The 26,078-nt window shown below is 39.0% G+C and overlaps 2 protein-coding genes across 5 annotated transcripts in view; one reads left to right on the forward strand and one right to left on the reverse strand.

Annotated features, from left to right (window-relative positions):
• Nucleotides 1–1,909: 1,909 nt before the first annotated feature.
• Nucleotides 1,910–19,695, reverse strand: RIBC2 (RIB43A domain with coiled-coils 2). Of its 3 annotated transcripts, XM_061472026.1 has the most exons (7): nucleotides 19,540–19,695; nucleotides 15,695–15,776; nucleotides 13,877–14,221; nucleotides 13,108–13,226; nucleotides 4,731–4,958; nucleotides 3,014–3,180; nucleotides 1,910–2,058 (listed from the first exon to the last, which is right to left on the reverse strand). In XM_061472026.1, exons 1-7 carry the CDS (start codon nucleotides 19,654–19,656, stop codon nucleotides 1,977–1,979), a joined length of 1,140 nt encoding a protein of 379 aa, XP_061328010.1. In that variant the 5' UTR covers nucleotides 19,657–19,695; the 3' UTR covers nucleotides 1,910–1,976. The 3 variants fall into 3 exon arrangements, with proteins under 3 accessions (XP_061328010.1, XP_061328012.1, XP_061328013.1); XM_061472028.1 differs by lacking the exon at nucleotides 15,695–15,776 and having other exon boundaries at nucleotides 19,540–19,667; XM_061472029.1 differs by lacking the exon at nucleotides 19,540–19,695 and having other exon boundaries at nucleotides 15,653–15,751.
• Nucleotides 19,696–19,851: 156 nt separating this feature from the next.
• SMC1B (structural maintenance of chromosomes 1B) overlaps nucleotides 19,852–26,078 on the forward strand; it is a 34,641-nt gene continuing 28,414 nt past the window's right edge. For both annotated transcript variants that reach the window (XM_061472030.1, XM_061472031.1), the window contains exons 1-6: nucleotides 19,852–20,094; nucleotides 21,736–21,924; nucleotides 22,454–22,566; nucleotides 23,560–23,763; nucleotides 24,119–24,357; nucleotides 24,836–25,091. In XM_061472030.1, the coding sequence (XP_061328014.1) occupies nucleotides 19,986–20,094; nucleotides 21,736–21,924; nucleotides 22,454–22,566; nucleotides 23,560–23,763; nucleotides 24,119–24,357; nucleotides 24,836–25,091 (1,110 nt within the window). In that variant the 5' untranslated portion in view covers nucleotides 19,852–19,985. The remainder of the gene's footprint in view (nucleotides 20,095–21,735; nucleotides 21,925–22,453; nucleotides 22,567–23,559; nucleotides 23,764–24,118; nucleotides 24,358–24,835; nucleotides 25,092–26,078) is intronic.

The following is a 26,078-nucleotide window of genomic DNA, read 5'->3' on the forward strand; positions in this document are numbered from 1 at the left end:
CTCTCAGCTTTATCTTCCAGCTTTTCTGAATAGCCCATTCTTCAGCTCCTGTTCTCCAGCAATGCTGCTTTTCTACCTATTTCTATCTATACTGCAATTAGTTCCAGTTGTATTAATATAGTAAAATTGGGACATATCTTTTTGCTATAGATTATCCTGTCCCAAGACACTTTTTTATCCCTTTTCATGTTTTCCTTGATTTTCTTTCTCCTCTCCATTTAGAGGAATTAATGATGGTCTTTTCCAAACTCCTGTTGTTATCACCTGGTTCAGAATGGTAATTAGGCTTATCAGCCTGATCCCACAGGGCCACTATTTCAGCTGAGCAAGCAGACCTCTTTTGAAAGAGCTCCCTTTCAAGGAAAGTAAACAGACCTGTTTAAACAGTCCCCTTTCAAAGAATTCTTCCTTCAAACATCTCAAAATCCTCCTAATAATCTTGAGAACCATACAGTCTTCATTATTTTTACAAAGATGAGAATAACTCATTAGAGTTTACCTCAGCCTCTGTTTTTTTAAATGCCTTTTCTACTTAGCTTGGCATAGTCATCTTCAACCTGTTTCACCAGGATTCAGTTACCACTTATCCTGATGAAAAGAAAAGCCAGCAGACTGTATGCCAATGTCAACAGGATGTTTTTACCCCATGTTTACATTCCAGATTCTGGAAAGCTACACAGACTTACTTTAAGATTTATTCTCATATATGGCCTCTCTATTTTTATTAAGGGTTGACAGTCCTAGAGGTTCTGGATGTTTAGCTGAATCTCTCATCTCTCTCTCATTCTTTTTCCTGTTTTAGATCACTAAGTCTTCTAATCTTTTTTCCAGTCACCTGTACGTCATCGCTTTCCTTTCTGGATTTCATTTTTTGGTTATCTTCATCATCCATTTCTCTTGTGCAGTTAGTTTCTTACATTGCTTCTCCGTATTTTCTTCCCATGGGCTTTATCTGCTTATTTTTCAAATACCATTGACTGCCTCTTCCATTGCTAAATAAATTCTGTAACCATGAAGCTAGGGAGGAAACTCTTTCCCTGAAGTATTGTGCACAAGCCGAGATTTTTCTCATTGATTTTGTTTGGTGCATGCCTGATTCCTTTCCTGTCCACCTTCCATCACATCTGTAAACTCTTCCTACACTTTCCCTCGGAGGCACACTGCCCTTAAATATTCTCTGTTCTTTCTAATGAGTGGCAGTGTATGCAGCAATACTTTCCCTCATTCTTTTCCCTACTTACTATTACTCACATTCCATTTCTGTGTCATGCCCCTGCTATAACCACCAGGGTAACTGTCAAAATCTTCTCTTCTTACTCCTAATATTCAGGAAATAAAAGCAGTATTTTTGACCAACTTCTCCATTTCTTTCTCTTTGCTTGCTTTTGTGTCTGGCTGGATTTTTTTTTACTTAAAAAAAACCCCAAACAAATCCAAAACCCAAACCAAATGAACCAACCAACCAAAAACAAACAAAAAAAACAACACCAAAACCTAAAAAGAAAATCAAAACAAAAAGCCCCCAAGCAAACAACCCCAAAACTTTCTGCCTAGGTCATCTTTCTTCCCTCCCATAGAATCTGCTAAGTGTGCACCACTTGTGATCCATGTCAGGCAGCATTCCCCTCTGCCCAAGTGCATAAAGTAGCATCACATTTTAAACTGGGATTCCTTTACAGAAATGGATTTCCAAAGGCATGGATAATGTAAACCTCACAGTTAAGCCTGAGACACAACAGTCAAACAACCTACTACTGAACTATTAGCACTTCATTAGAAAAACAGTCAAGTTTAAAAATTAGGAGTGTTTTCCTCTTCTTAGAACACATGTGGCCTAGCAGACTCTCCTTTAATTTGAGTGCACTGTTTGCACAAGGTAGGAAACAGCTAAAAATAAAAAAACATGGGATTGCTCAAATAACAGTTTTAATACGTCTACATATTTCTCTGTATTTCAGGTTGATTTACCCAGAATGTCATCGGCTAGTTGTATTAAACTGTGCGAAATACTCGTCTGTTGGATAATTTGAATATTCTTCTTCTTTGAGATAAATGTTCCTGGCAATAAATTAAAAAAAAAATGCAGTTAGTAAATTTTTTCTCATTATGATATATAGAAGTAACCTGAGAAACTTGGAGATGTTATGCATAAACACTCATAAATGCTCATAAAATTCAGAACTAATAATGGAATTCAATAAACTAGGTCTTTCCCTCCAAAATGTATGCCACATTTCAATATAGGAAACTTCTTTCAATCCTAAAATAACCTTTGAAAAATCTCACAGTGAAAAAATAAATTAACACAATTACGAATTTTGCTTTCATAAGAAGAAAGCAGCAGGTACTGGAAATTATTTTGTAAAACCAATGTATGCATGCATTTTGGGGAAAAAAGAAACAACCAAACAAAATCAAAACCAGAGAAGACTGAATCACCTGGAGTTTTTTTCCTTCACATATTATCTTCCTCCTTTCCCATTACAGCAGACGCAAGACCTGTCCACCAAGGCATGTCCAGGTCTTAACTAAAGAATCGCACAGTTTTGTCATACACAAATGGAAAAGCTCCATTTTGTTCCGGGCTATCAAAAACTGGCAGTTCTACTGATGACCATGCTTTTTTGTTTCAGAAAACTAAGGCAAATTTAAGAAATACATACTGTTTTACACCTGATAAATATAATTTCCTACATAGATAACTGTATTTATTCTCTATTTTGCTATCTACATAAACCATCTGTTGTCAGTGGAACACTTTTAAGAATTCCAACTATTAATTCATACATGTAAGTCAGTAAAAATCATAAGCTACTCTTTGAAGATTATTTAAATAGTACTGAAAACCACACTTAAGCTGAATTGTTCTTTTTTTTCTTTCAAGTATAAAGTTGTAACAAGAGTATTAAAAAAGTTACAATCAATACAAGTGAAAAAGCTCTTTGAAAGCCAAGGTACTGTGTTAATGGTAAAGAATTTTATTTGAAAAGAAGAAAACTCCTCTGGTACTTACTTTGATTTCTGCTCCTGAGACATGTCTGCATTCATGTTATCTAAAGCTCGGCGCCGTTCCCGATTCTGTCGTTGTAGATGCCGCTCTAAAATCAGCTGCGCTCTTGCAGTGTGTATTCTTTGTCTGTCCCATTCAGCATCAACTCGGCGTTCCTCCTGGTTTCGTCTCTTCAGGAATGAAAAAAAAAGTGCTTAATTTTCTCTTTGTTCAAAGACGAAACAGTATATATAAAGGCTGATTGGTAAATTCCTCACAAACTTGCTTGCCTTTACTGAACACTAGGGGTAGCATTTGAAATAGGAAGAAAAAGTAAGCACTTGCAAGCTAGGTGGGAGCTCATGCATTATGTGGAAGTAGGATACTGCAGATGAGAAAGCCATCCTTTTCTAGGGAGCAAGACAGACTCCTACCTCTGCACAAGAAAATTAGGGTTTGCTGCCTAGCAGAAGTTAATCAATCAGTATTCCTCTCTAATGTATGACGTCTCTCAAAAAACCCAGAGCAGCAAGACAGGTTGGTTTGTGGTTTTTTTAAAGTTTTTATTAGCAAGAGTTGTAACTTCCTGAGGTCAGAAGTTAGTAGACATCAGTATGGTTTGTAATACAGCTAACGTGGTGTAATAACTGAGCCACCGATGCCAGATGAGTAGACCCAAATTGTTTTCCTCTGCCCCTGTTACACTATCACTTCCTCACTTCTTGTCTGACATCATACTGAACTGATTCGAGAAACCAGGCTGCAAAAAACTCCCTTTTCTTGGAGGGGCTCATTTTCTGCTACCTTAACTGCTTGAATGGGCTTACTTTAGGGTCACAGGAAAGCCAGGAAAACAACTCCCTTATCTTCATCGTTAATTACAGCACTAGATAAGACATAGTGCAGCATAGGGCACTTTAGGGATTAAGAAATCAAAAATCAACAGCTACATATTAGCTGTTATGAATCCAGCCTCTGCACTCAATGTCTTATCTAGCAGTAGCTTCCTACTTCACAATACCTAGGCCTGTATGCTCATGTCTGCACAGGAACAATAGGTTTCTTCATTTTGACTGCCTGCTTCCATTCACCTTTAGAGCAGCAATTTTTTGGCAGTATTTAGTTTTTCTCTTGTAATTCTATCCCAGAGCATGGCTCACAGTCGTGTGGGACAGTAAAAAAGAAATTCTTTCACATTTATGAACTTTTAAGACTGTGAAAAGTGCATGAGCAGTATCATTGGACCTGCTCTATTTGTCTTGCTTGAGCACCCCTGAGCCCCTGAGCATGAGAACACTGCTCTGGTCTGCCCTGCCTTCAGCCACTGCTCATGGCTCTTCACCTATGGAGCAGCCCACTCCTCTCATTCCTTGTAGGCAGCTCATGCAGTCTCAAGTCCACTCCTGAGCTGCACCATGAAGCCTAGTCTCGGGCTGTGCAAGAATTTTCTCCTCAGCTAAGCCACCACAGAACATGTCCTAAGATCCCCAGGTCCCTTCACTCTGGGCTGCACAGCAACCTTCCTCCCAGCACAACTCCAGGGCTCCAGCCCACTTCTGATACTCCATGACATTTCCCAGCCGCTTCAGAGACACTGTGTTCAGTTTCATTTGGGTAAAATTCAGCTCAAAGGAAAATAGTCTTACAATGGGACACACAGGGCAAGCAATAATATTTTCTTCTACAAACATTGTCTATTATTACAACCAGGAATACAGAATGTGCAAGTAAGCTTAAATACCAGTTTCTCCAGAACTTGTTGCTGTTGAGTATCACAGATTGCCCTCAGCTGATCCTGATTCATTCCCTTCCATCGATCTGTGATCACACGATGTGTGCCAAAGGAACTGATTGCTTGGTCAGGATTTTCAGAAAGTAGGTCTCCTTGAAGGAGGCTGGAAATTTCATTCATGTCATCTTTCATTTTTTGATACTTTTCCAACTTCTTTTTCTCAGCTAGTTCAGCAGCCTAAAGTGAGTGAGAGAAGTAAGAGTTTTTCCAAGAAGGAAACAAAGGCATCAACAAAGTCAGCACTTCATAACAGGTTTCTTTCCAACTTGCATACAGTTGTCAATAGCACCACTATGATTATGGTACTACTGGCTAAGATCAAAAAATCTAATGGCATATATTTCTTCTGTATTGTCATATCACATATAGCAAGTAATTTGGGGAGAAATAATTTTGGTTTTTAAGAAAAGACAGGATTAATAAAAAATAATTTCACATTTACCGACAAGCAAATACCAGTTTGGATATTTGGAGGCCAGACACAATATGGAAAAAATTTATGATAAAAGTTCACAAACTTGAATCAGTGGCCTTGAAAGTTTCACCTCTGTGCCTGGCAAAATCTTGGAGCAGATTTTCCTGAAGGGCATGCTAAGGCACATGAAAAACAACAAGGTGCTAGGTAACAGCCAGCATGGGGGAAATCCTGCCTGACCAAATTGGTGGCCTTCTATGACGGGGCTACAGAACTGATGGACAGGGGTAGAGCAGCTGATGTCATCTACCTGGACTTGTGCAAAGTGTTTGACACTGTCCCACACGACATCCTTGGCTCTAAATCGGAGAGAGATTAATTTGATAGGTGGACCACTCGGTGGATAAAGAACTGGCTGGATAGCCACACGCAAAGAGTTGTGGTCAATGGCTCAATGTCCGGCTGGAGACCAGTAACGAGTGGTGTCCCTCAGGGATCGGTGTTGGGACCGGTCTTGTTCAACATCTTTGTCGCTGACATGGACAGTGGGATTGAGTGCGCCCTCAGCAAGTTTGCCGATGACACCAAGCTGTGTGGTTCAGTTGATACCCTGGAGGGAAGGAATGCCATCCAGAGGGACCTTGACACACTTGTGAGGTGGGCTGATGCCAACTTCATGAAGTTTAACCATGCCAAGTGCAAGGTCCTACACCTGGGTCGGAGCAATCCCAGGCACAGCTACAGGTTGGGCAAAGAAGAGATTCAGAGCAGCCCTGCGGAGAAGGACTTGGGGTGTGGGTTGATGAGAAACTTAACAGGAGCCGGCAGCGTGTGCACACAGCCCACAAAGCCAACCGCATCCTGGGGTGCATCAAAAGGAGCGTGACCAGCAGGTCGAAAGAGGTGATCCTGCCCCTCTACTCTGCTCTCGTGAGTCCTCACTTGGAGTATTGTGTGCAGTTCTGGTGTCCTCAACATGCACATGGAACTGTTGGAACAAGTCCAGAGGAGGGCCACGAGGATGACTGGGGACTGAAGCACCTCTGTATGAAGACAGGCTGAGAAAGTTGGGGCTGTTCAGCCTGGAGAAGGCTGTGTGGAGATCTCATAGCAGCCTTCCAGTATCTGAAGGGGGCCTAAAAGGATGCTGGGCAGGGAATCTTCAGTAGGAACTGTAGTGACAGGACAAGGGCTAACAGGTTAAAATTTAAACAGCGGGAGTTTAGATTGGATATAAGGAAGAAGTTCTTTACTGTGAGGGTGGTGAGGCACTGGAATGGGTTGCCCAAGAATTTTTGAATGCTCCATCCCTGGCGGTGTCCCTGCCCATGACAGGGGGATTGAAACTAGATGATCTTAAGGTCCTTTCCAACCCTAACTATTCTATGATTCTATATTAGATATTAAATCTATGTGAAGAGTATGGTTAAGCACTCACAACATCCAAACAGAAAAGTGATGTCTATGTGAAGCCTGAAGAGGCAGCCTTGAATCTGTTCTCTTTGCCGACAGAAAATGCAAACTTGAATGATGATCTGTAGTACCAGAAATCACAATATGCACTTCCTATGGAAAACACTGTCCCTAATGACCACTATGAGTTCATAGCCTCCTATTCAGAGGAAGTTTTCCCCTTGGCAAAACTCCAGAAACCAAATATGGTGATTTTACTTTAAATTACCTTCCAAAGAAGAATTCGATTAAGTAAACTGATTTGAAGTACAGTGACAATATATATGCATCATCCATTTCTAATCATGTCTCATTCTTCTGTAATGCATGAGGTAAACCATCTGGAAAAATGTATGGTGCTGGCTTCCATCTGGACAGCAGACAGCTAATCTCCTCTTTGCCAGGGCTCAAAAAGCACAGGTTACCAGACCTGTGTCTCACATACGTAGTTTTATACATTTACCTTGACTGCAACAGATCAGTGAATACCTCTCTCTCCAAGTTTGCCCAAGATTATCTCATGCTCTGTTAAAAAAAAAATCACTGGCTTGAGAATACTCACTGTATGAGTTAAATACAACAGCTGTCCACTTTTCTTGCCAATTAGCAGTTCACTGTTTGGCATACACACTTAGGAAATGGATGAGGACAAATGAAAAATTAAGGCTTAGGCATCAAGAAGTCACAGGAGGTAAAAATAGCGTTCTGTGGCATATAGGTGAAGTTGAAAAACAGTAGGCAGAGTAACTAGAAGAGATAAACAAACATTATGGAGTAGAACCCTCAGCAAGCACACTGATCTATGCCACCAGAGGAGACTGCTGACCTGGCCTTCTCTCTACATTTATATTTACAGACTGAGTTTGGATGACAGGAGTTGTCCCAGGCATCGAGCCTGAATAGTCAAAGTGTGACTTCTATTTGTTCCATGCCAACATGCACAACCTGTCAGGGACCATTCAGAAGAAGAAATAACAAATAACACCGAGAACTGTATCCTAGATTAATAAATTTGATGGCTGAAAACAGCCTTGTGGTTTCCATTAAAATAACAAAAGTATCTGATGCACAAAGAAACTAATAAAAGATACATCTATTATTTTTAGAAGTATAAATTACCTAAGCCACAACTGCAACTTCAATGATGCAGAAAACCTCATACTTAAAAATACTTAACAGCCATCTAATAGGAACATACACTTTGGAGCAGGAAAATAAAATGTCTACTTTTAGACAAGTGGAAAAACAAGCAAAATTTCAAGTGGCAAAGCATCAACTTCAGATCTAATAATTACTGGCTCTGCCATCATAACATGGAATAATACCTTGGAAACTAAAGGCCATGTTTTCGTCTCAATGAAGTCAGTGAGTACATTTTTTTACCAGAACTTTAAAGCTATACTTTTAAACCAAAATGTGTTTCCCTGAAGTTGGGTTTTTCCTCCAGAAGAGTCGATAATAACTTGAGAGGAACTACAACATTACAGCTTCTAAGAAAAAAACAAAACCCTCAAAGATTTTCAATCATCCAATATTTTGGGAACATGGAACCAGAACATATGGGTATGTACTTGCAGCTTATTAATACTATGAAACAAGCAATTATTTTTAGTTCTGAAAACATTCCAGAGTAAATGACACTTAAAGTAATTTTGGATAGACCTTACAGAATTACTGACCCTGAAACTTAAAATGTGTAATTTTTATTTAGATCATTTTAATGCACTTTGATCTAGCAATAGATCAGAAAAAAGCATTTAAACATTGTAACCCTAACCTTCTCAGTAAGAGGAAAAGCCTAAAATTTCTGAACTGCCTGGAAATCTTACTGGAGGAAACTCTCAGCTGTACACATAGCCATGACACCACAAACAAAAGATTTTAAACTCAGAAAATGCATCAGATTTCACTTTTCAAGTGGAATCCCTAATAAAATATAATCCACTGGCGTAGTATGGAAAGAAAACAAAACCAAAGAGATGCACAAATACACACTCATTTATTTTAATTTATGATCCAACATTATATATCTTCCCTACTACTAAACGCTTCCTTTTGCTGTTAGATTCAAGTCATAAAGAAGAAATGCACATAGAAGAATTAACAGGAATTCACATGCTTATAACAACACCAAGCCATAGAATTATAGAATAGTTAGGGTTGGAAATGACCTTAAGATCATCTAGTTCCAACACCCCTGCCATGGGCAGGGACACCTCACACTAAACCATTTCACCCAAGGTTCTGTCCAACCTGGCCTTGAACACTGCCAGGGATGGACCATTCACAACTTCTTGGGCAACCCATTCCAGTGCCTCACCACCCTCATAGCAAAGAACTTCTTCCCTATACCCAATCTAAACTCCCGCTGTTTAAATTTTAACCTGTTAGCCCTTGTCCTGTCACTACAGTTCCTACTGAAGATTCCCTGCCCAGCATCCTTTTAGGCCCCCTTCAGATACTGGAAGGCTGCTATGAGGTCTCCACACAGCCTTCTCTTCTCCAGGCTGAACAGCCCCAACTTTCTCAGCCTGCCTTCATACAGAGGTGCTTCAGTCCCCAGTCATCCTCGTGGCCCTCCTCTGGACTTGTTCCAACAGTTCCATGTCCTTTTTATGTTGAGGACACCAGAACTGCACACAATACTCCAAGTGAGGACTCACGAGAGCAGAGTAGAGGGGCAGGATCACCTCCTTCAACCTGCTGGTCACGCTCCTTTTGATGCGGCCCAGGATGCGGCTGGCTTTGTGGGCTGTGAGCGCACACTGCCAGCTCATGTTAAGTTTCTCATCAACCAACACGCCCAAGTCCTTCTCCACAGGGCTGCTCTGAATCTCTTCTCTGCCCAACCTCAGTCTCAGTTGTGTGAGGAATTAACTGCTGCCAACACTGGACTAAAGGAACACACGGCTTCTGAAGTGCTTTTCACAGAATCATTAGGGTTGGAAGGGACCTCAGGAGACTGACCATCCAGTCCAAGCCCCCTGCCAAGGCAGGGCCACCTAGAGCGGGTCACACAGGAAGGTGTCCAGGCATGTTTTGAATTTCTCCAGAAAGGAAAAGTACAAAGATCACAGATGACCAGAGTGACCTCTCCAGGATCTTAGGAACTTGTGAAAGAGTATTATTAATCTGTGTAGTAAATACAATTCCTTTGTATTTACTATACATAGACATGACATACTATACATGACATAGACATATTACATGAGATACTTATCTCATAGCAGCGAATTGCACATCCAACCTAGGAATTTTGCTTAGCAAGGTCTGTTAAAAAAATCAGTATGTGCACTATGTTCCCTCATGCCTGAAAATGTGATAAAAGTTGAAATAATGATGATTCTAGACAGTGACTATGAAGAATAGGATAAAAGTGATAAAAGATATTTGCACACCACACTTCAAAGAATGACAAGAAGTTCCCATTCTTATTCTGTGTTTAGGCATTCAAATATTTCATTTCAACTGATAAAAATGCTCTAGAGTTAATGCAAATACATAATTTACTCAAAGGCTGAAAAAAAAAACCCAAAACAATTGTTTCCCTGAAGTGGCTGCTGGCTTTTAATGTGTTAATAACAGTGTAATGTTGAGTATATATGGAACCAGAATAATACCATCAAATGTCTGTAATAACAACATTATCATAAAGTTATTAAGCTATTGTGGTATGCCCAGGAATAAATTCTAAGGACATATGGTCTAAGAAGTCTATAAATACAATGTCATTAAGAGATCCTCTGTAATAATATCCTCTCATTTTCTTAGCATTATCTACAAAGTGTCTTGGAAAGGATTCAAATTCTGTGCTATATAAAGCAAAATGACTCTGATTTCAAGAACACAATCAGTGTATCTATCACTGTACTGCTAAACTGGGCATTTCCAAGTGTTATTATCCTTTCTGAAGAAACCCTTTCTGCAATGGTAAGATTCTGCTATGGAATCACATCAAAGGCAGTGAAAAATACACATTCTAGTCAGGACTTCAGGTAGTCTTCCTTTCCGTTACCTAGCTTCCCAAATTAAAATGATTACTACTTCTTATGAATAATTTCAGCAGGAATAACTGACAGCTTAAGCTAGTAGAAGTCTTCTCTTATACCAAGGACAAAAGCATTATTGGTGTCCTGGTTAATATATACTTAGATGACAGAAAAGCTGAGAAGAAGGATAACATTAATTTTCTAGAAACCACACACATTTAAAATGTTCACAGTACAGGGTCCTTCACTACTGGGAAATATGGCACCAAACATATCAATTAATTGTCCTACTAACTAATTCAAGAAGAACAAAAAGAACCATTAAGATAAGCTTCTTAGCAAAAAAGTCACTGGCAGTGGTACTATGTATGGAAGCTGAACCACTGTCACAGGGGGCAGCAACATCAAATCTTGTACTGAAGCAGGCTGTGAAGAACTGAGATACCTTCACCCATCTGCTGGGATTTTTCACTAATTGACTAGCAGATTGGCTAAACCATGTTTCTCCTGGTGTACATCACTTGCTGTGTTTTATGTTTTGTTTGTTTTGCCTTTTTTTTTTTTTTTTGGTTGCTTGGTTGGGTTTGTTGTGTTGTGGGTTTTTTTATTTATTTTTAAATATTTTATTCTTTACACCCCCTAAAGATACTGGCAACTGTAAGGTCTACAGAGGATGGCCATGGAGACAGTGGCTGATCCAAAGCCAAATTCTAGGAAATTTCTTCCTCTCTGAAGATGCACTCCCATACTAGACTTTATCCAAATTACAATAACTGAAGACTGCCTTAGAAAGGGTAGTGTTACTTTCTCCCCTCCTATACTGTCACCTCAGACTGTGCATTCACACCTCCCAGTCAGATCTAGCAGTCACACATTCTAGACCAGTTAATTTTCTTTTGGATTTGAGAAATGATCCAACACATCCTGAAGCTTCATAATCATAATCCTGAAGCAGATCAACTGGAAGAGACAGAGAAGAAAAAAAATGAATGAAACTCAGAGAACAGGAAAAAGGAGTTCCTCTCTTGGCAGCCACCAACAGCTAAGGAAGATATGTGTATAGCAAAATACAGTCTGAGACTGCACCCTCAAGAGGTTAAGGTCTTCAAACTGGCTGCTCAGAATGCTGAAACTGCTGGAGACTCCCATTCAATACACTTGAGGTCAGATACAGAGATTTATCCTGTGGAGCGCATCCTCAGGCTGAATGCCTTAGTTTCCTGTCATGCGAAAAAGATGCATAGAAAATCCCTTCGTAACATAGCTTTCTCTTAAAGTCAACATCACTGAAAGGCCTGGCAACCTGAAACCTCTGGTTACTATGTTTCAATAAGAAGCAACAGGAGACTGTTGCCCTAACCTCTACTATCACACCCTTATACTAGAAAAAAACAGACCAAGACTTCTGAATATATTTAAAATGCACACCAGTTGTGTAGAATGTATATGCCCATACATTAAAACACATACCACACACAAACCTACCACCCTATCCCCAAACCATATCACAAATTCAGGAATTTTTCCATGGAATCAATTTATGTGACAACAATTATTTGGGATACTACTGCTACCCTAAATGTACCAGCCACTTAGGGTACTTTTGCAGCTATTCATATAAAATACTGTTCAGTAGCCACGACTTCAAGCAGCAAAAGCCTTTTCAATTACCATATGCCAAATGTTCCCTAAAAGGCTCAAGCAACACTTACACTTGCATGCGTATATACTTAAACAAAAAGACACTGTAGTTGATGTGGGTAATTTTAATATGGCTTATTTTGACGTGACCAAATAAATTTAAAGCTAAGTCACACCAAATACAGTTTAACCAAATTAAAAGCCTCCATGTAGCCCTCTGAGCTGTGCATATAATCTGCACATAAAAAAAATGAAATAAATCTTTGCAGTAAGGTAAAGAACTGAGGCATGACAGGTAATGGTACTAAGACAGATAAAGATTCATGTCCTGTTTCAACAGGTTCCAAAACATGCTTGGTAAACAAGCAAGAGACATGCACAAATATCAAGGAATAAGTGCCAAAAACAGTGGCTGAGGGGAATTAACTTCAATAAAGACAAAAAACCCTACTGGTAGCAATGGGTCCAAGCAGAAAGAAAAGCAGGCAGACACAGCTAAGATAATCTGACAACTGATAAAAAACAAGAAGGAAGGATGGGAGGCTTTCGCTATTTTGCTCAGTTTACAGACTGGAAGTCCCTGAAAGACTGGGGAGCTATTGCTGCCTTCTAGTCAGGAAGCTGAGAACTTGGAGAATTTTGACAGAGGGTAAGTAGCCAGACAATAGCTAGATCCTTGGAGGGGACAAAGCAACCTTGGTAGTTAGCTGCTAAGAACCTTTGTGAAAATACCATTACTCATTGTACTCTTGCACATCTTAGTTTACTTCTGTCTCCACTTAAAAAAAAAACACAACAAAACAAACCAACCAACCCAACACTAATTTACCTGGCTTCTGTTGAAATATTTAGTAGCTGCACAAACAGCACGCCTGTTTTCTTCTTCTTTCTGTTGTTGCTCCATAGTCTTTTGATCAAGTGCAATCCTGTATTTGTCATGAAGATCATCTAAATTAGATTAGAATTAAATTTAGTCAATATTCTTGGACATAATGTGCTAGAGAAGTAAGCCAATATAAGAGAGAGAGGGAGACAGACAGACAGGGGAGTTCCAGGCATTGTAGGCTGAATTACATAGGATTTCCAAATCCTACCACCAAAGCTTTCCATCTTGGAATTTCAGATGACTCATTAAGTCATTATGTAACCCATCTTGTCTTAACAGTATAGGAGTTAAAATGAAAAAGTACGATAAGTACTGCAGAAAAAAATGTTTCACGACAAGCTAGAAAATTTGGTACTATTTGGTCTGCTATAGAACAGTAAAAACTGGACAATTTGGTCTGATGAAGTAAACATACCATCTGGCATGCAAAATACAGATGATTTTTCAGCATGCTCCAATACATCATTTGAGGCATGAAACAGAAATGAAATATTACAATCACATGTTATTAAATATAGACTTCTTAAGTGTGATAACTGAATACATTACAGCTTGTGAAGTAAAAACTGCTGCAGTATTTCTAAAAGTTAAATACTGAATACACTAAAATACTGCTATGTCAGACTGACACAATGGGCTAAACCATATTTTTGTCAGATACATCAGAATTTCAGAAAAAGGAGATTAAAACCTCATTATCTTCCTTTGTTACCTGCAAATTTTTGATCAGCTAATGCATTCTTTAAGTCTTTCTGTTGCTGAAGAGACCACTCTCTTAACTGCTCCTTTTGAAATTTCATCCTCTGATCATAGTTTAAATCTTCACCCAAAAACTTCTGCAAGCCAGATACAGTACATCGAGGATCATCGTCTGAAACTCGAGCAGGTCTGTCCTTCTTTAGGGCTTGCGGATCATTCAGGTCAAATTCACGCCTTGTTTCTGGCTTCTGCAAATTCTTCTGAAACTCACTGACAGCCTTATTTATGTTTCTGATATCATTTTTATGTCGTTTTTCTAACATACACATGATCTTGTAATTTTGCTTCATTTCATTAGCTAGAGAAAAACAAACCCAATGAAAACACAACTCTTAGAATTGTACATGTAAAACGGAAAATAAAATTTTGAAGAGGAATAAATAGTATCTAAGTCTTCAAACTTTTATACCTTAGGAAAAAGTACTTCATCCATGAGTACCAGCCCAGCAAACACTCCAATGCTAGTTAACATCTACTTTTAACATACTTTCATTTTTTTAGGTATCAATTCTCTTATTAATGCTACAATGAAATATATGCTTGTGAAGCAAAGACAACAGTAAGAACTTCTAGAACTGTGAGGTTTCATTTGAATAAAACTTGTAGTTAACTCATGAAATGGACTGTATAGTAATTCTTCCCATTTACTTTGTTTATGGTCACAACTGAGATAATACTTTTGGGCTCCAAATAAAAGGAATACAGATAGTTGTTTCATAGTTCAAATCATTTTTCTAACATCGCACTAAAATAATTAGCAGGCACCAACAGTTTTTGAACGGCTTAATAGCTCTTGCTCATTTAACCTACATAATTTAGTTTGAAAGAAAAACAACCTCATGCTAGCCATTTTAGCCATTTAAATATAATTCACAAGAAAAGATCATTTCCTCTGTTGACAGACTACGCATTGGTTCCGGCAGTTTCCTAGGAGCCTGTCTGACAGGTATTCTGCCAGGAAAATCACAAGCAGCCCTTGAAGTACAGCATGGAAATTGGCAGCTCCATTCTAGCTCTTCTTGGAACCCACAGAGACCTCAGTCTGTGGGACCTTTTCACATGATATCCCAGGAAAGCATTCCAAACACAGAGGGCCCCAAAGGGTTTTGAGGTCAGGGGACACGTATGAAATATTTGCATATCTGTGTGTTCTGAATTAACAAAGACTCCTACGTACAGCCTTGTTGTACATGACTTCTAGTAAGAATAATCTATAGAGAATTCTATACAGTCTGTATATTCTACTGAAGAATGGGCAGACAGAACACAGACTTACTCTACAAGAAAGCAATCAAACAAATTTGCCACTACTGTTCTGAGAACAGTAGTAAGTTGTTTTTTTAATCCTCCCATATCTTCAGGTCTCTAAACAATGTATTTGACAATCACTAGTGTTTTAAAAGAAAACACTGAAAATTCCAGCCTATGAGGAAACGTATACCAGTTTAATCATCTCAATATAAATTTCAAGATACTGAGGAAAACACATGCTTTACCAATACAAATATATGAACTTAAATAGGACTACACATTACAGAATTCCCTTTGTATGTCTGAATTTAGAGAAAAGCCCACAAATTTGCCTTTTTTTATATATATATCTATCTACCTATATATGTATCTTGATTGATATAGCAAGATTCAAGGAGAGAGGCTCCATTTGGAAATAAATATGGCAGCTGGAAATATATGAAGGCAAAAAGAAAGCAGGAAACAGATGTTATATTACATTTATCAATTCACAGAAATATCACTGTATCTATGAATATACCAAGTTCTTCATTTCGTGCTTTTTCAGCTGCTTCTTGAATTTTCCTCTCCTTAACCTGGGTATCCAGTGCATCTTTATCAACCTATTAAAATGAAAAAAAAAAAAAAAAAAAAAAGCAGCTCTGAAAGAGATGCTAGGATTGAACAATTACAGGCACTGTCAAGCTACACTGATTCACAGTTGCACAAGATAGATACAAAGGCACTACCAACGGAGCGTATACACAACACTATTTAATGTGAGTGACATAAAAAGAAAACACAGAAGCAGTAATATTCCTGTTTGCTTGCTTCACTTTAATAATGACAGGCATATTCTTGCACCAAATGAGAATTAAATACCATATTTACATGATATATAGATCTATAAGCATTTTAAGCTGCATTACTGAGAATATGTTTTCCCCATTATAACTGGCATTTTTACTTCTTCTTCTTGTTCTTTTGATTATAAAGCGGGTAAGCATTTTGACAGTCAAGATGACAGGAAGGTGTAATAGTTCAGATCTGAAAAAAATACAGGTGGTTCACTAAAAGCACTTTGGAAAAATAATGGGGAACAGAAAAGAAATTTTCTAATTTGATAGAGCTGCCATGTAGTTTCCTGTAGTTGCCAAAACACAACACCGGGTGCCATTTCAGATACATGCAGGCATCTACAATGACCCAATAGGTGGGGTACGGAATATTCACATCCCTGGACAGCTGTACCTGGAACAAAGCATAATACCCTAAATCGTACCATCAAACGGTAGCAGCCATCTACATTTTAGGCAAAAGAATCAGTATCTGTATTTGTTGACAAAGGTGGTAAATTAATAAGCAGAAACCTGGATTTTATTTCTTCTTTTTTTTTTTTTTTCTAAACTGGTCAAGTCACCTTTTGTCAACAAACAATGACAATTCTCCAAGAATATTTTGATAGTCTTTGCCTAAAATTGTTGAGATCAAGACAGTAAGGCCTAACCAGATTATGGCTGAAAATGCACATTGTTAATGCTGTAAAGGACTACTGATGATACCAATTAGGAAAAGAATTCTACAGAGTATCATTGTCCAAAACCAATGGTGTAGTAGGTATTAAGTATCAACTCATTTAGAGGTCTAATTTCAGAAACTAAGCTTTCAGTATAACTATAGGGAACATTGTGAAGAGAAATTCAATAGGACTTCATTAGTAGTTTCTGGCAATGTGCAGGAATTCAATGTATTCACTTCCGTGTGCAAGTTTAGCTATGCTGTCAGCTCTCTCCCATTTGAACAGCTTTCACTTAGTAAGAACACAACCCTAAACCAACTATTCCTAGTCACATAAATCTGCAGGTTTAACTTTTAAACATTAAAATAACTAATCCCTTACTACAAACAGATTGAAGCAGCTAATTTCTAGGGTACTTGTATTTATGCATAACAGTTCATCTATAAATGGAAAATAAATTTTCACTTAGACTACTTATCTGAACTCTTTGGGGAAATGAGTGAGAGATTGAGGATAAATTATTAAATCTGTAAGTGAAGAGGGTGGCACCTTACTTTTACAATTATCAGATGAGGAAACAGATACAGATGTCAAGGTAATAATAAAACTAGCAATAATCAAGAAAAAAAACCCTAATATCCTGGTTCCCATTCTCTTTTCCAGTCAGTGTATCATCTCATGCTTTTAATCTACTCAATCTTTGCTTACGGATTTGTGGTGTCTAAGTCAACTATTGTTTTGATTTTTTAATTTTGTCAGAGACAGCCGCCCAGCTAAACTTGTGAGAAAGAGAAAGCAAAGAAGCTAAAACCACACTGGAAATAATAACAGCGTGTCTCCAGATAAACTTGTTGACTTTTCATACTTTGGACTTGGCCCAACTTCAAAGCACTTCTTCTGTCAGCAGTCATTTTTCAGCCAATGAATAAGGTACATCAAATGATGTTAATAAAAATATTTACTAAATTTTTCCAATGGGCTCTCCTTGATTTCAGATGTTTGTATCATGTAAACGGATATATCAAAACCTGTCTGATATGTTAGCTCTGTGAAAACCTTTAGGAAAGTCTTCAGATGGTGTACTTCAGTATTGCTCAATACACCAAGATACACTATTTCTTTTTCAGCTATTCCATTAGCTAAGAATTTATGGTTTATATTTAGTTTTTAAAGCTCTAGTAAAAACAGAAATACCAGAAATGTGTTTCCTGATGATGAAATTCAAACTATCTTACTATACTCATCTCACATTACTTGAAAAAAGGTTATTAGCTCCTTCCATTTATTGTTGATATGCGTGTGTCAGGATGCTGTACCAGGTGGCTGTGTCCTGTTCTTTAACTGGTAACTGCTATATTGCTCTGCAACTACGATGATCCTAGCACAAGCATGACAAGTACAAATCCAAGGTGCGGTCAGAGATAAAGTGAAGATATCTTTCCACTGACTTGAGACACATTTCCATACCTGAGACAAGATGGATCAAAATGACATCTGCTGCAATTCTACCAGTCCAAAGAAGTCAACAGACTAATTTTTACCAGTTCTACATTTCGTCCTATGCTACTTAATTCTACAGACAGAATCACAGAATCATTAGGGTTGGAAGGGATCTCTGGAGAACATCTAGTCCAACAGCTCTGCCAAGGCAGGGTCACCTAGAACAAGTTACACACGAATGTATCCAGGTGGGTTCTGAATGTCTCCAGAGAAGTAGACAACCCTCCTGGGGAGCCTGTTCCAGTGCTCTGCTACCCTCAACATAAAGCTCTTCCTCATGTTGAGGAGAAACTTCTGGTGGTTTAGTTTATGGCTGTTGCTCCTCACCCTATCACTGGGCACCACTGAAAAAGAGTCTGGCACCGTCCTCCTGGCACCCACCTTTGAGATATTGATCTGCACTAATGAGACTCCCTCTCAGTCTGCTCTTCTCTAGACTAAACAGGCCCAGCTTCCACAATCTCTCCTCAGAAGAGATGCTCCAGACCCCTGATCATCCTTGTGGTCCTCCACTGGACCCTCATCAGTAGCTCCTTGTCTTTCATGTACTGAGGAGCCTAGCACTGGACAGCACTCCCGATGTAGCATCACCAGGGTCAAGCAGAGGGGGAGGATCAGCTCCCTCGACCTACTGCCACACTCCTCCCAGTGCATCCCAGGATATTATTGTCCCTCCTGGCTGCATGGGCACACTGCTGACTTATAGTCAATTTATCATCATCCACCAATACTCCCAGGTCCTTCTCAGCTGAACTGCTCTCCAGTAGGTCAGCCCCCAACCTGTAGTGGTTCTTGGGGTTCTTCCTCCCCAGGTGCAGCACCCTACACCTGCCCTTGTTGAACCTCTTAGGTTTCTCTCTGCCCAATTCTCCAGCCTATCAAGGTCCCGCTAAATGGCAGCACAGCCTTCAGGTCTATCAGCCACTTCCCCCGGCTTTGTTATGATCAGCAAACTTTAGCCCTTCATCCAGGTCTGTCTTCAGACATTCAGACAGGCACTCTCTCTCACACACACAGCGACAGCTGCCAAAAATAACTGCCGACGATACCTAGACGACAACAACTCGATTTCACCAGCGACTTTTTTACAAGAGCCTCAGCCCTCTAAAAGTCGCAAAGAGGCGTTTGCTCCCCGTTTTCCTCCCTATCTGGCACCACGCGTGCTCGGGGACGCTTCTGAGGCGCTGAGGTGGCGCGCGCTCCCGCCACCTGTTGGGGCGACCACTCTCCTCCCTCGCCCGGAGCCGGGGCCCCCACTCCCTCTGCAGCCCCCTCCTTTGCCCTGCCCTAGGGTTTACCCCCGCCTTAGACCGCTCTCCTCAGAACCATCCCTCCCCGCGGTGCCGCGGTCGGGACCCAGCCCTCACCCCTATGGTCCGGACTCGAGCGTTGAAGATGCGGCTCTGCCGCTGCAGCTCCAGCTGCCGCCGCCGCTCTAGGGCAGCGGCCTCCTGCCGCTCTTGCTGCAGCACCAGCTTGCTCATGGTGCCGAGAGTGCGCGCGTGTCCCCGCACGGCCAGCAGCGAAGCGCGGCCGGGAGAACAACACACGGGGTCGCGATGGGAACGGCGGCTCCGCCCCCTCGAGGCTGCGAGCACGAGGCGTTGGGGGCGCGGCGTCGGTGGTGGCGGCTGAGGGGAGGCGTGTGGGGGTATGGGGGAATTGAGGGCAGAGTGCATGCGGAGGGGGTTTTCCTTCTTCCGGAAGATACCCCAGTAAAATACACTGGTTGAGTGTTTAAGTCTTGGGGTTGGTGTGGAAAAGTGCTGGAGCTAAGGGTTTCAGCTCCTCGCCACTACTTGCTGTTGCAGGGATGGGTTACCTCAAGCTGCTGGTGATGAAGGATTTCAAGTCGTGGCGGGGGCAGCAGGTTATCGGCCCCTTCATGAAGTTCAGCTGCATTATCGGGCCAAATGGATCAGGTAGCAGCGTGTGTCTGTGCGGGGGGCTGTTTCTCCAGTGTAGCCATAAGGATTGAGGTTTCAGTCGGGGGCTCTTACCACAGGCCTCATGGGGAGGAAACAGTAGGAGTTCAGGTGCAGGCACAGGAATAGGGCCAGCATGGCTGCACTGAATGGCGGAGGTGGTTACAGCTTGCTTGTTGAGGAATAGAGTTGCAGGGCTTGGTGAAGGAGAAGTAAAAGCTCATGGGCCTGCTTAAAATCCCTTTACATGCACCCAAGGGGATGGCAGCCCAATCAAAATTTTGAAGGCTTTTGATCTGCCATTACTTCTTCAACTGGAATTACAGATTTTTTTCCAGCATGGAGGGACAGAGGTGGAGTGGTTAAAGGAGCTTGATTAAAGGAATTTTAGGTTTTAGTTGCCTTCTCTTTTCACCCCTTGTAGAATGAGCTGTTTTGAAACAGTGCCGCATGGCTTTGCCACTCCAAATTGTAGTTTGACTTACTAAGGCCACTTAAAGATGGTTTACTTCAATACTTTAGGTTGTAAACTGTAGCAGTGGAAAGGTGCTGCTGGGTTTTGCCATGTGAGTAAATGCCTCTGGGAAAGCGATAGTAGCTTTGTAATATGGTAGCTGCTTTGTAGTTTAACCCACAAAAGCCATAGTTTTTACATGCGATTCCAGATCGTTATGGGGTTTTATATTATGTTTGCCAGAGAGCAGTATGGTAGGAGGTGAACATTGTCGTAACAGAGAGCCAAAATGGGATTAGCATTTGGTCTTACTTTCTCCAGTCTGTTAATGAAATGTTATTTTATGAGTTAGGTATCTAGATACTGTTGTTTTTTCACTTGCCTACTTAAGTCAGACCTATAAATGTAACTGTTATTTAGAATTCTTATATTGTTTATCATCCTGTCCTCACTGTTCCATACTGGAAAGTCTCAAAATTATAGATACTTTTCCAGGTACACTTCCTGGTAAATCTAAATACGTTTCATAGATTAATCTGGGTGAAAAATTATGAATGTTGTGCTATCACTGAATTGTGTATTTTATGCACGTATTTTCCCCTTAGTATGCTTCCATTTATGACATTTTGGAGAATTAAATCAAAATGTTGCCAAGTAGCAACATTATCAAGTAACAAAATAATCAAGCTCTCAGCAGAAATGCTCAAGACTAAAGGGGGAAAACAGAGAATTAAATGAAGAGAATTTTTTGCCAAGGAATATCATCAGAGAACTTTGTTGCTGTGGTGAATTGATCTGGGAAAGTATTTGTGTTCTCTAGAACACTGGGGTTATGTTGGAAAAGTTGTTATGTGATAGTTTATGCAGCACGCTTCAGTAGCTGCATTACATAACGGAAAACAGAAAATCAGGATTACGATGTTGATCGCTCAGTTTAAGTAAAAACCTCTAGGGATGGATGACTGTGTAAGAAAACTTTGTTCAACAGATCAGTTTTGTGATTATTTTTATTACAGACAGGCTTATCTGCTGCCAGTGTATTATTTCTTTATTATGTGTTATATTAATATTACATTAATTAGTAAAGACTTTTGCATTTATGTATGTGATTTTTAGTTGATTGTTAAATGTCTCCTTTAATTTCTGTCATGTCAAAGCATTTCTTTTATTATTATTATTTTTAGGTAAATCTAACATAATGGATGCTGTTAGTTTTGTGATATGCGAGAAGACATCTAATTTGCGAGTTAAAAGTGTTCGAGAACTTATTCATGGAGCGCATGTTGGAAGACCAGTTTCTTCTACTGCTAGTGTGCAGATGGTATATTGTGAAGAAGATGGGGAAGAAAAAACATTTTCAAGAGTTATCCGTGGTAGGTAGTAGATTCTGTTGCACATACTTTCTTTTGTCTGATGTATAAAAAATGGAGACCAAGAATATTCAACTTCGAAGTTCAGATGCCTAATATTGTTGTGTATTTGGGTTGATTAATCCCATGAGTATCATGATACTTCTTATAGTCCTTCAGTAGCATTTTGATAGCCAAGTGTTATAATTGAAAAAACATACTGAGGCAAAATTAAAAAATTAAACAAGTGATTAATACAAGTTCTTTGCTCCATACTTTGATCTGTTGATACTCACTTGAAATATGTAGATGGTATAGGCTCTAAAAAATGGGATCTGACACCTTGCTGGAGGCATAAGCACTTAAACATCTGTTCATACCTTTTGGAAGTATGCAACCAGAATTTTTATTGACATGATTAAGAGAGTAACTGAAATCTCTTTTATTCTTTAAGGAAATTGTATAGCTAAATTGTTTACTAGTTTATTTCATTTCCTATGGATTTTATGTTGTATTCATTTTTTAGTAATTTCTTTTTTCTTTCCATCTTTAGGTAATTGTTCTGAATTTCTTTTCAATAATAAGTCTATCAGCCGATCTGCTTACATATCTGAACTTGAAAAAATAGGCATACTTGTCAAAGCTAGGAATTGCCTGATTTTCCAGGTAAGCATTTAAGGTACTTTGTAAAGAAAAGAAGATCTTCCAAGATTATTTCATAGGAATACCTAGTTACCTCTTTGACAGAAAAGAGGGCAGCCTTAGATAATTTCAAGCCAATACATTTTTTCCTGACCTTGGCCAAGATTACATGACTACAAAATGGAAATAATGGGGGTTTGTGTGTACATGAGCACACTGGTAAGAAAGAAGCCAGTCTGGAAGAAATTAAGTACTTGTGTTATCGAGACTACATAAGAAAATGTGGTGCTCTATTTATAAATGTTTAGTATATTAAATTTTCAGAGTATTATAAATAAGAAAAGATAATTGTATCTTAAACCACTCCTGTTAGTTAAGATAATGAAAATTTATAGTAATTTTTGTAAGGATTGAAAATCCTGCTGGGTTAGTTCACATGTATTTAACAATATATGTCAGAAATGCCATATACTTTAAATTAATATATTTCACATGATTGTCTTCCTTATAGTTGCTGAGGAAAATTCCCAAGGAAGAACTGAGTTTTTTTGCTTTTACAGAAACCCTCTATATGGATTCCTACTGTGAGAATGGTTTTTATAATGAGGGCATTTGCCCACTGTAGAAACAGAAAAAAGTCACAAACCCTATTTCCTGTACTTCATTGAAAATAGTAACTCCTTCAGATCAGTGAAGATTTGAGTAGCTCATGCATGGGGAAATCTGTGCTATAACTTTGACAGTTATGTAATCTTGTAGTGCATTAATTTCAGCTGGCTTTTGAAATACTGGGAGGGTGTTAGTTAATTTTTCATTTAAAATGAGATCCAGTTCTTTGAAAGAGTCTAAGAAGATTTAATCTTGTCGTTCTGCATATTCATATGTTAGGTTGATTTAGTTTGAAGGTGTTTTTCATAGACCTTCTAAAGCGTCTCTTCTAAGACTTCTAGTGACATTGTAAAACATTTAGTTTTAAACAATGCTGCTTTTTTTTTTTTTTTTTCAATTTGGTTTTAGGGAACAGTAGAATCGATTGCGATGAAGAAGCCGCGGGAGAGAACTCAACTTTTTGAACAGATCAGTAATTCATGGGAATATGCTGAAGACTATGAACGAAAAAAGAAAAAAATGCAGCAAGCAGAAGAGGATGCACAGTTTAATTACAACAAGAAGAAAAGCATTGCAGCAGAACGCAAGCAAGCAAAGATAGAGAAACAGGAGGTAGCTCAAAGTTGTTCCCTTTTTACATGTTATTGGATTTTACATCTTTTTATGAACGTAAATATAGGTTTTCTTAAAAACAAAAATCTTGTGTTGTTTTTCAGCTAGTATTTGTTTCGGTATGGTATAATAAGTATGAAAGGGTCCGGTAATATAATTAATATAAAATATGAAGTAAATGAAAGTGTAGGTTTTCCAGTCTAATTAAGTTCACTTACGTAATTTTTATGATTAGTGCACATTAGTGGAATACAGTTACTGGTATATCATCTTATATTACTTTGGACTCGAAATTAAACTGCTAATGATTAAAAATCCTATTTATAAACCGCAAATAAAATTTTTATGTTGGTAGGCAGAGCATTACCAGACACTTATCAAGGAACTGGACGAAGAAAAGATAGAGTTGCAGCTTTTCAGGCTTTATCACAATGAAAAAAACATTTACTTTCTGAAAAAGAGTTTGCATGAAAAGAGCATGGAGGCTAGTCTCAAAAAAGAGTCTCTTTCTACAGCAGAGGATGCATTTAGAGCCAAGAAGAAAATGCTTGGTGTACTAAACAGAGACCAGCAGAACATGGAAAGAGAACTGAAGTAGGTTTTCTGATCACATTCTTTGACAGTTGAGCTAAAGCATAATTTGCAGTGGGAATTGTTTGACAAGCATGCATTTCCTGTTACAGCAGTTGGGTGATATCCCATGTTATGGAATTCAGTTTGTAGCAGTTTACTAAAGTAATATCTAGACAGTGATTTAATTTTTTAATTCCACCACCATGCCCAGGTTGTCAGTAATGTCATCATATAAATACTTGTTTTCTATTGAATTTTTAGAAGGTTTTATTTCATTAAATTTCTATTTTCAGTGGATATTGAAAAAAAATCAACTGTGGGTATATGACTGCAGTGACAACTGATAATTTGTTTGTATGTGTGGTTGGAAGGGGGTTATTCCATTTCTTTTTTGTTGCGCTTTTGTTGGTTTGGATGTGGTTTGTGGTAGTTAACTGTTTTTTTTTAATTCTGGTTTTGTGGTTTGGTTGTTGGTTTTGTTGTTTGTTTGGTTTTTTAGGACTCTGGAAGCATCGCTGATTCAGCAGAGACCCCTCTATATAAAAGCAAAGGAAAACACTTCCTACCAAATCAAGAAAGTAGAAATGTCAAAAAAATTGCTAAGGGACAAGGAGAAATCCTGTGATAAGGAAAAGCAGAACATAAAAGAACTAGAGACAGAATTAAATGATATTGAGAAGGCATGGAGAACATTTGAGAAGAAAGCTGAAGAAATATTGCAGAGAGCAGCAGATACTGAGCTAGGAGAAAGTCAGGTGAATTGGGAAACCAAAAAGTGCTGTTTACTAGTGAAGCTCAAAAATCTCTACTTAAGACAGAGAAACTGTTGTTTGACCAGTAACCTGTAATTTCTAATGATCCTTTTGTTGTTAAGCTCAAACAAAAAGAAAATTACAACTTTTATTTAGGGACTGTTTCATCAGCAGAAGAGAAATGATGATGCAGCCTGTTAGGGGAGTGGGCTGTCCCCTTTTGGGGGCGAAGTCAGATCTCACAGAAGTTCCAAATCTGGAGCACTTCTGGGAAGTAAATCTAAGATGCATAGATATTTAGAAATTCACCATTGTGAGATTGCAAATGATAAGCACCTCTCCTAGGGTGCGAAGAATGTCTGCTAAACAATGTGAGAAGATACCATATTGTATGAATAGTGAAGTAGTGAATTCTTGGTGAACAGGAAGTTGAGAAGGGTTTGATGGAAATTTCAGAAGGGTTGTACGCGGGAACTGTCATCTGTATATTTGGGTTGTAGCTACATGTGGTTATCCATGGTTAGGTTGTTTGGTCTGGTTTGTTTTCCCCTTCTTCAGAGTAATATTTGATGTAATATTTGAGTAATGGCTTGTCATCTGGGGTACAGAAATACGCCTTCAATTAGGGAAAAAGAAGACACTGAAATTGTAAACAAGACTTTGTAGTGTGTGTAGCATCTACTCTGGGTTAGAATCTGGAAGTGAGCTATTTTAAGTTACTTTAGAAGAAAAGGACTGCATCACTTTGCACTACATTCATGTTTGAAAAAGCTATTTTTGCAACCATGTGGCCCGAAACACTTTTAAAACTGAGTGCTAGCTTTTCTCCACTGCCTCTTCCTTAAGATTGTTTCTGATCAATCAAGGGAGAACCCAACAGGGTTGTTTTAGTTTGTTAGTCTTCTCACTTTGAACTTTAGAGACATTTGGTCATCTAGAAATATCTTTGCAGGATTGTTTAAACTATTTATAGTTACCTTAAAAGAAAAA

Source organism: Pezoporus flaviventris, unplaced genomic scaffold (genome assembly GCF_033815535.1).
Source record: "Pezoporus flaviventris isolate CSIRO_AGI_PZ_B2104156 unplaced genomic scaffold, CSIRO_AGI_Pfla_v1 ptg000070l, whole genome shotgun sequence".
Classification (NCBI taxonomy): Eukaryota; Metazoa; Chordata; class Aves; order Psittaciformes; family Psittacidae; genus Pezoporus; species Pezoporus flaviventris.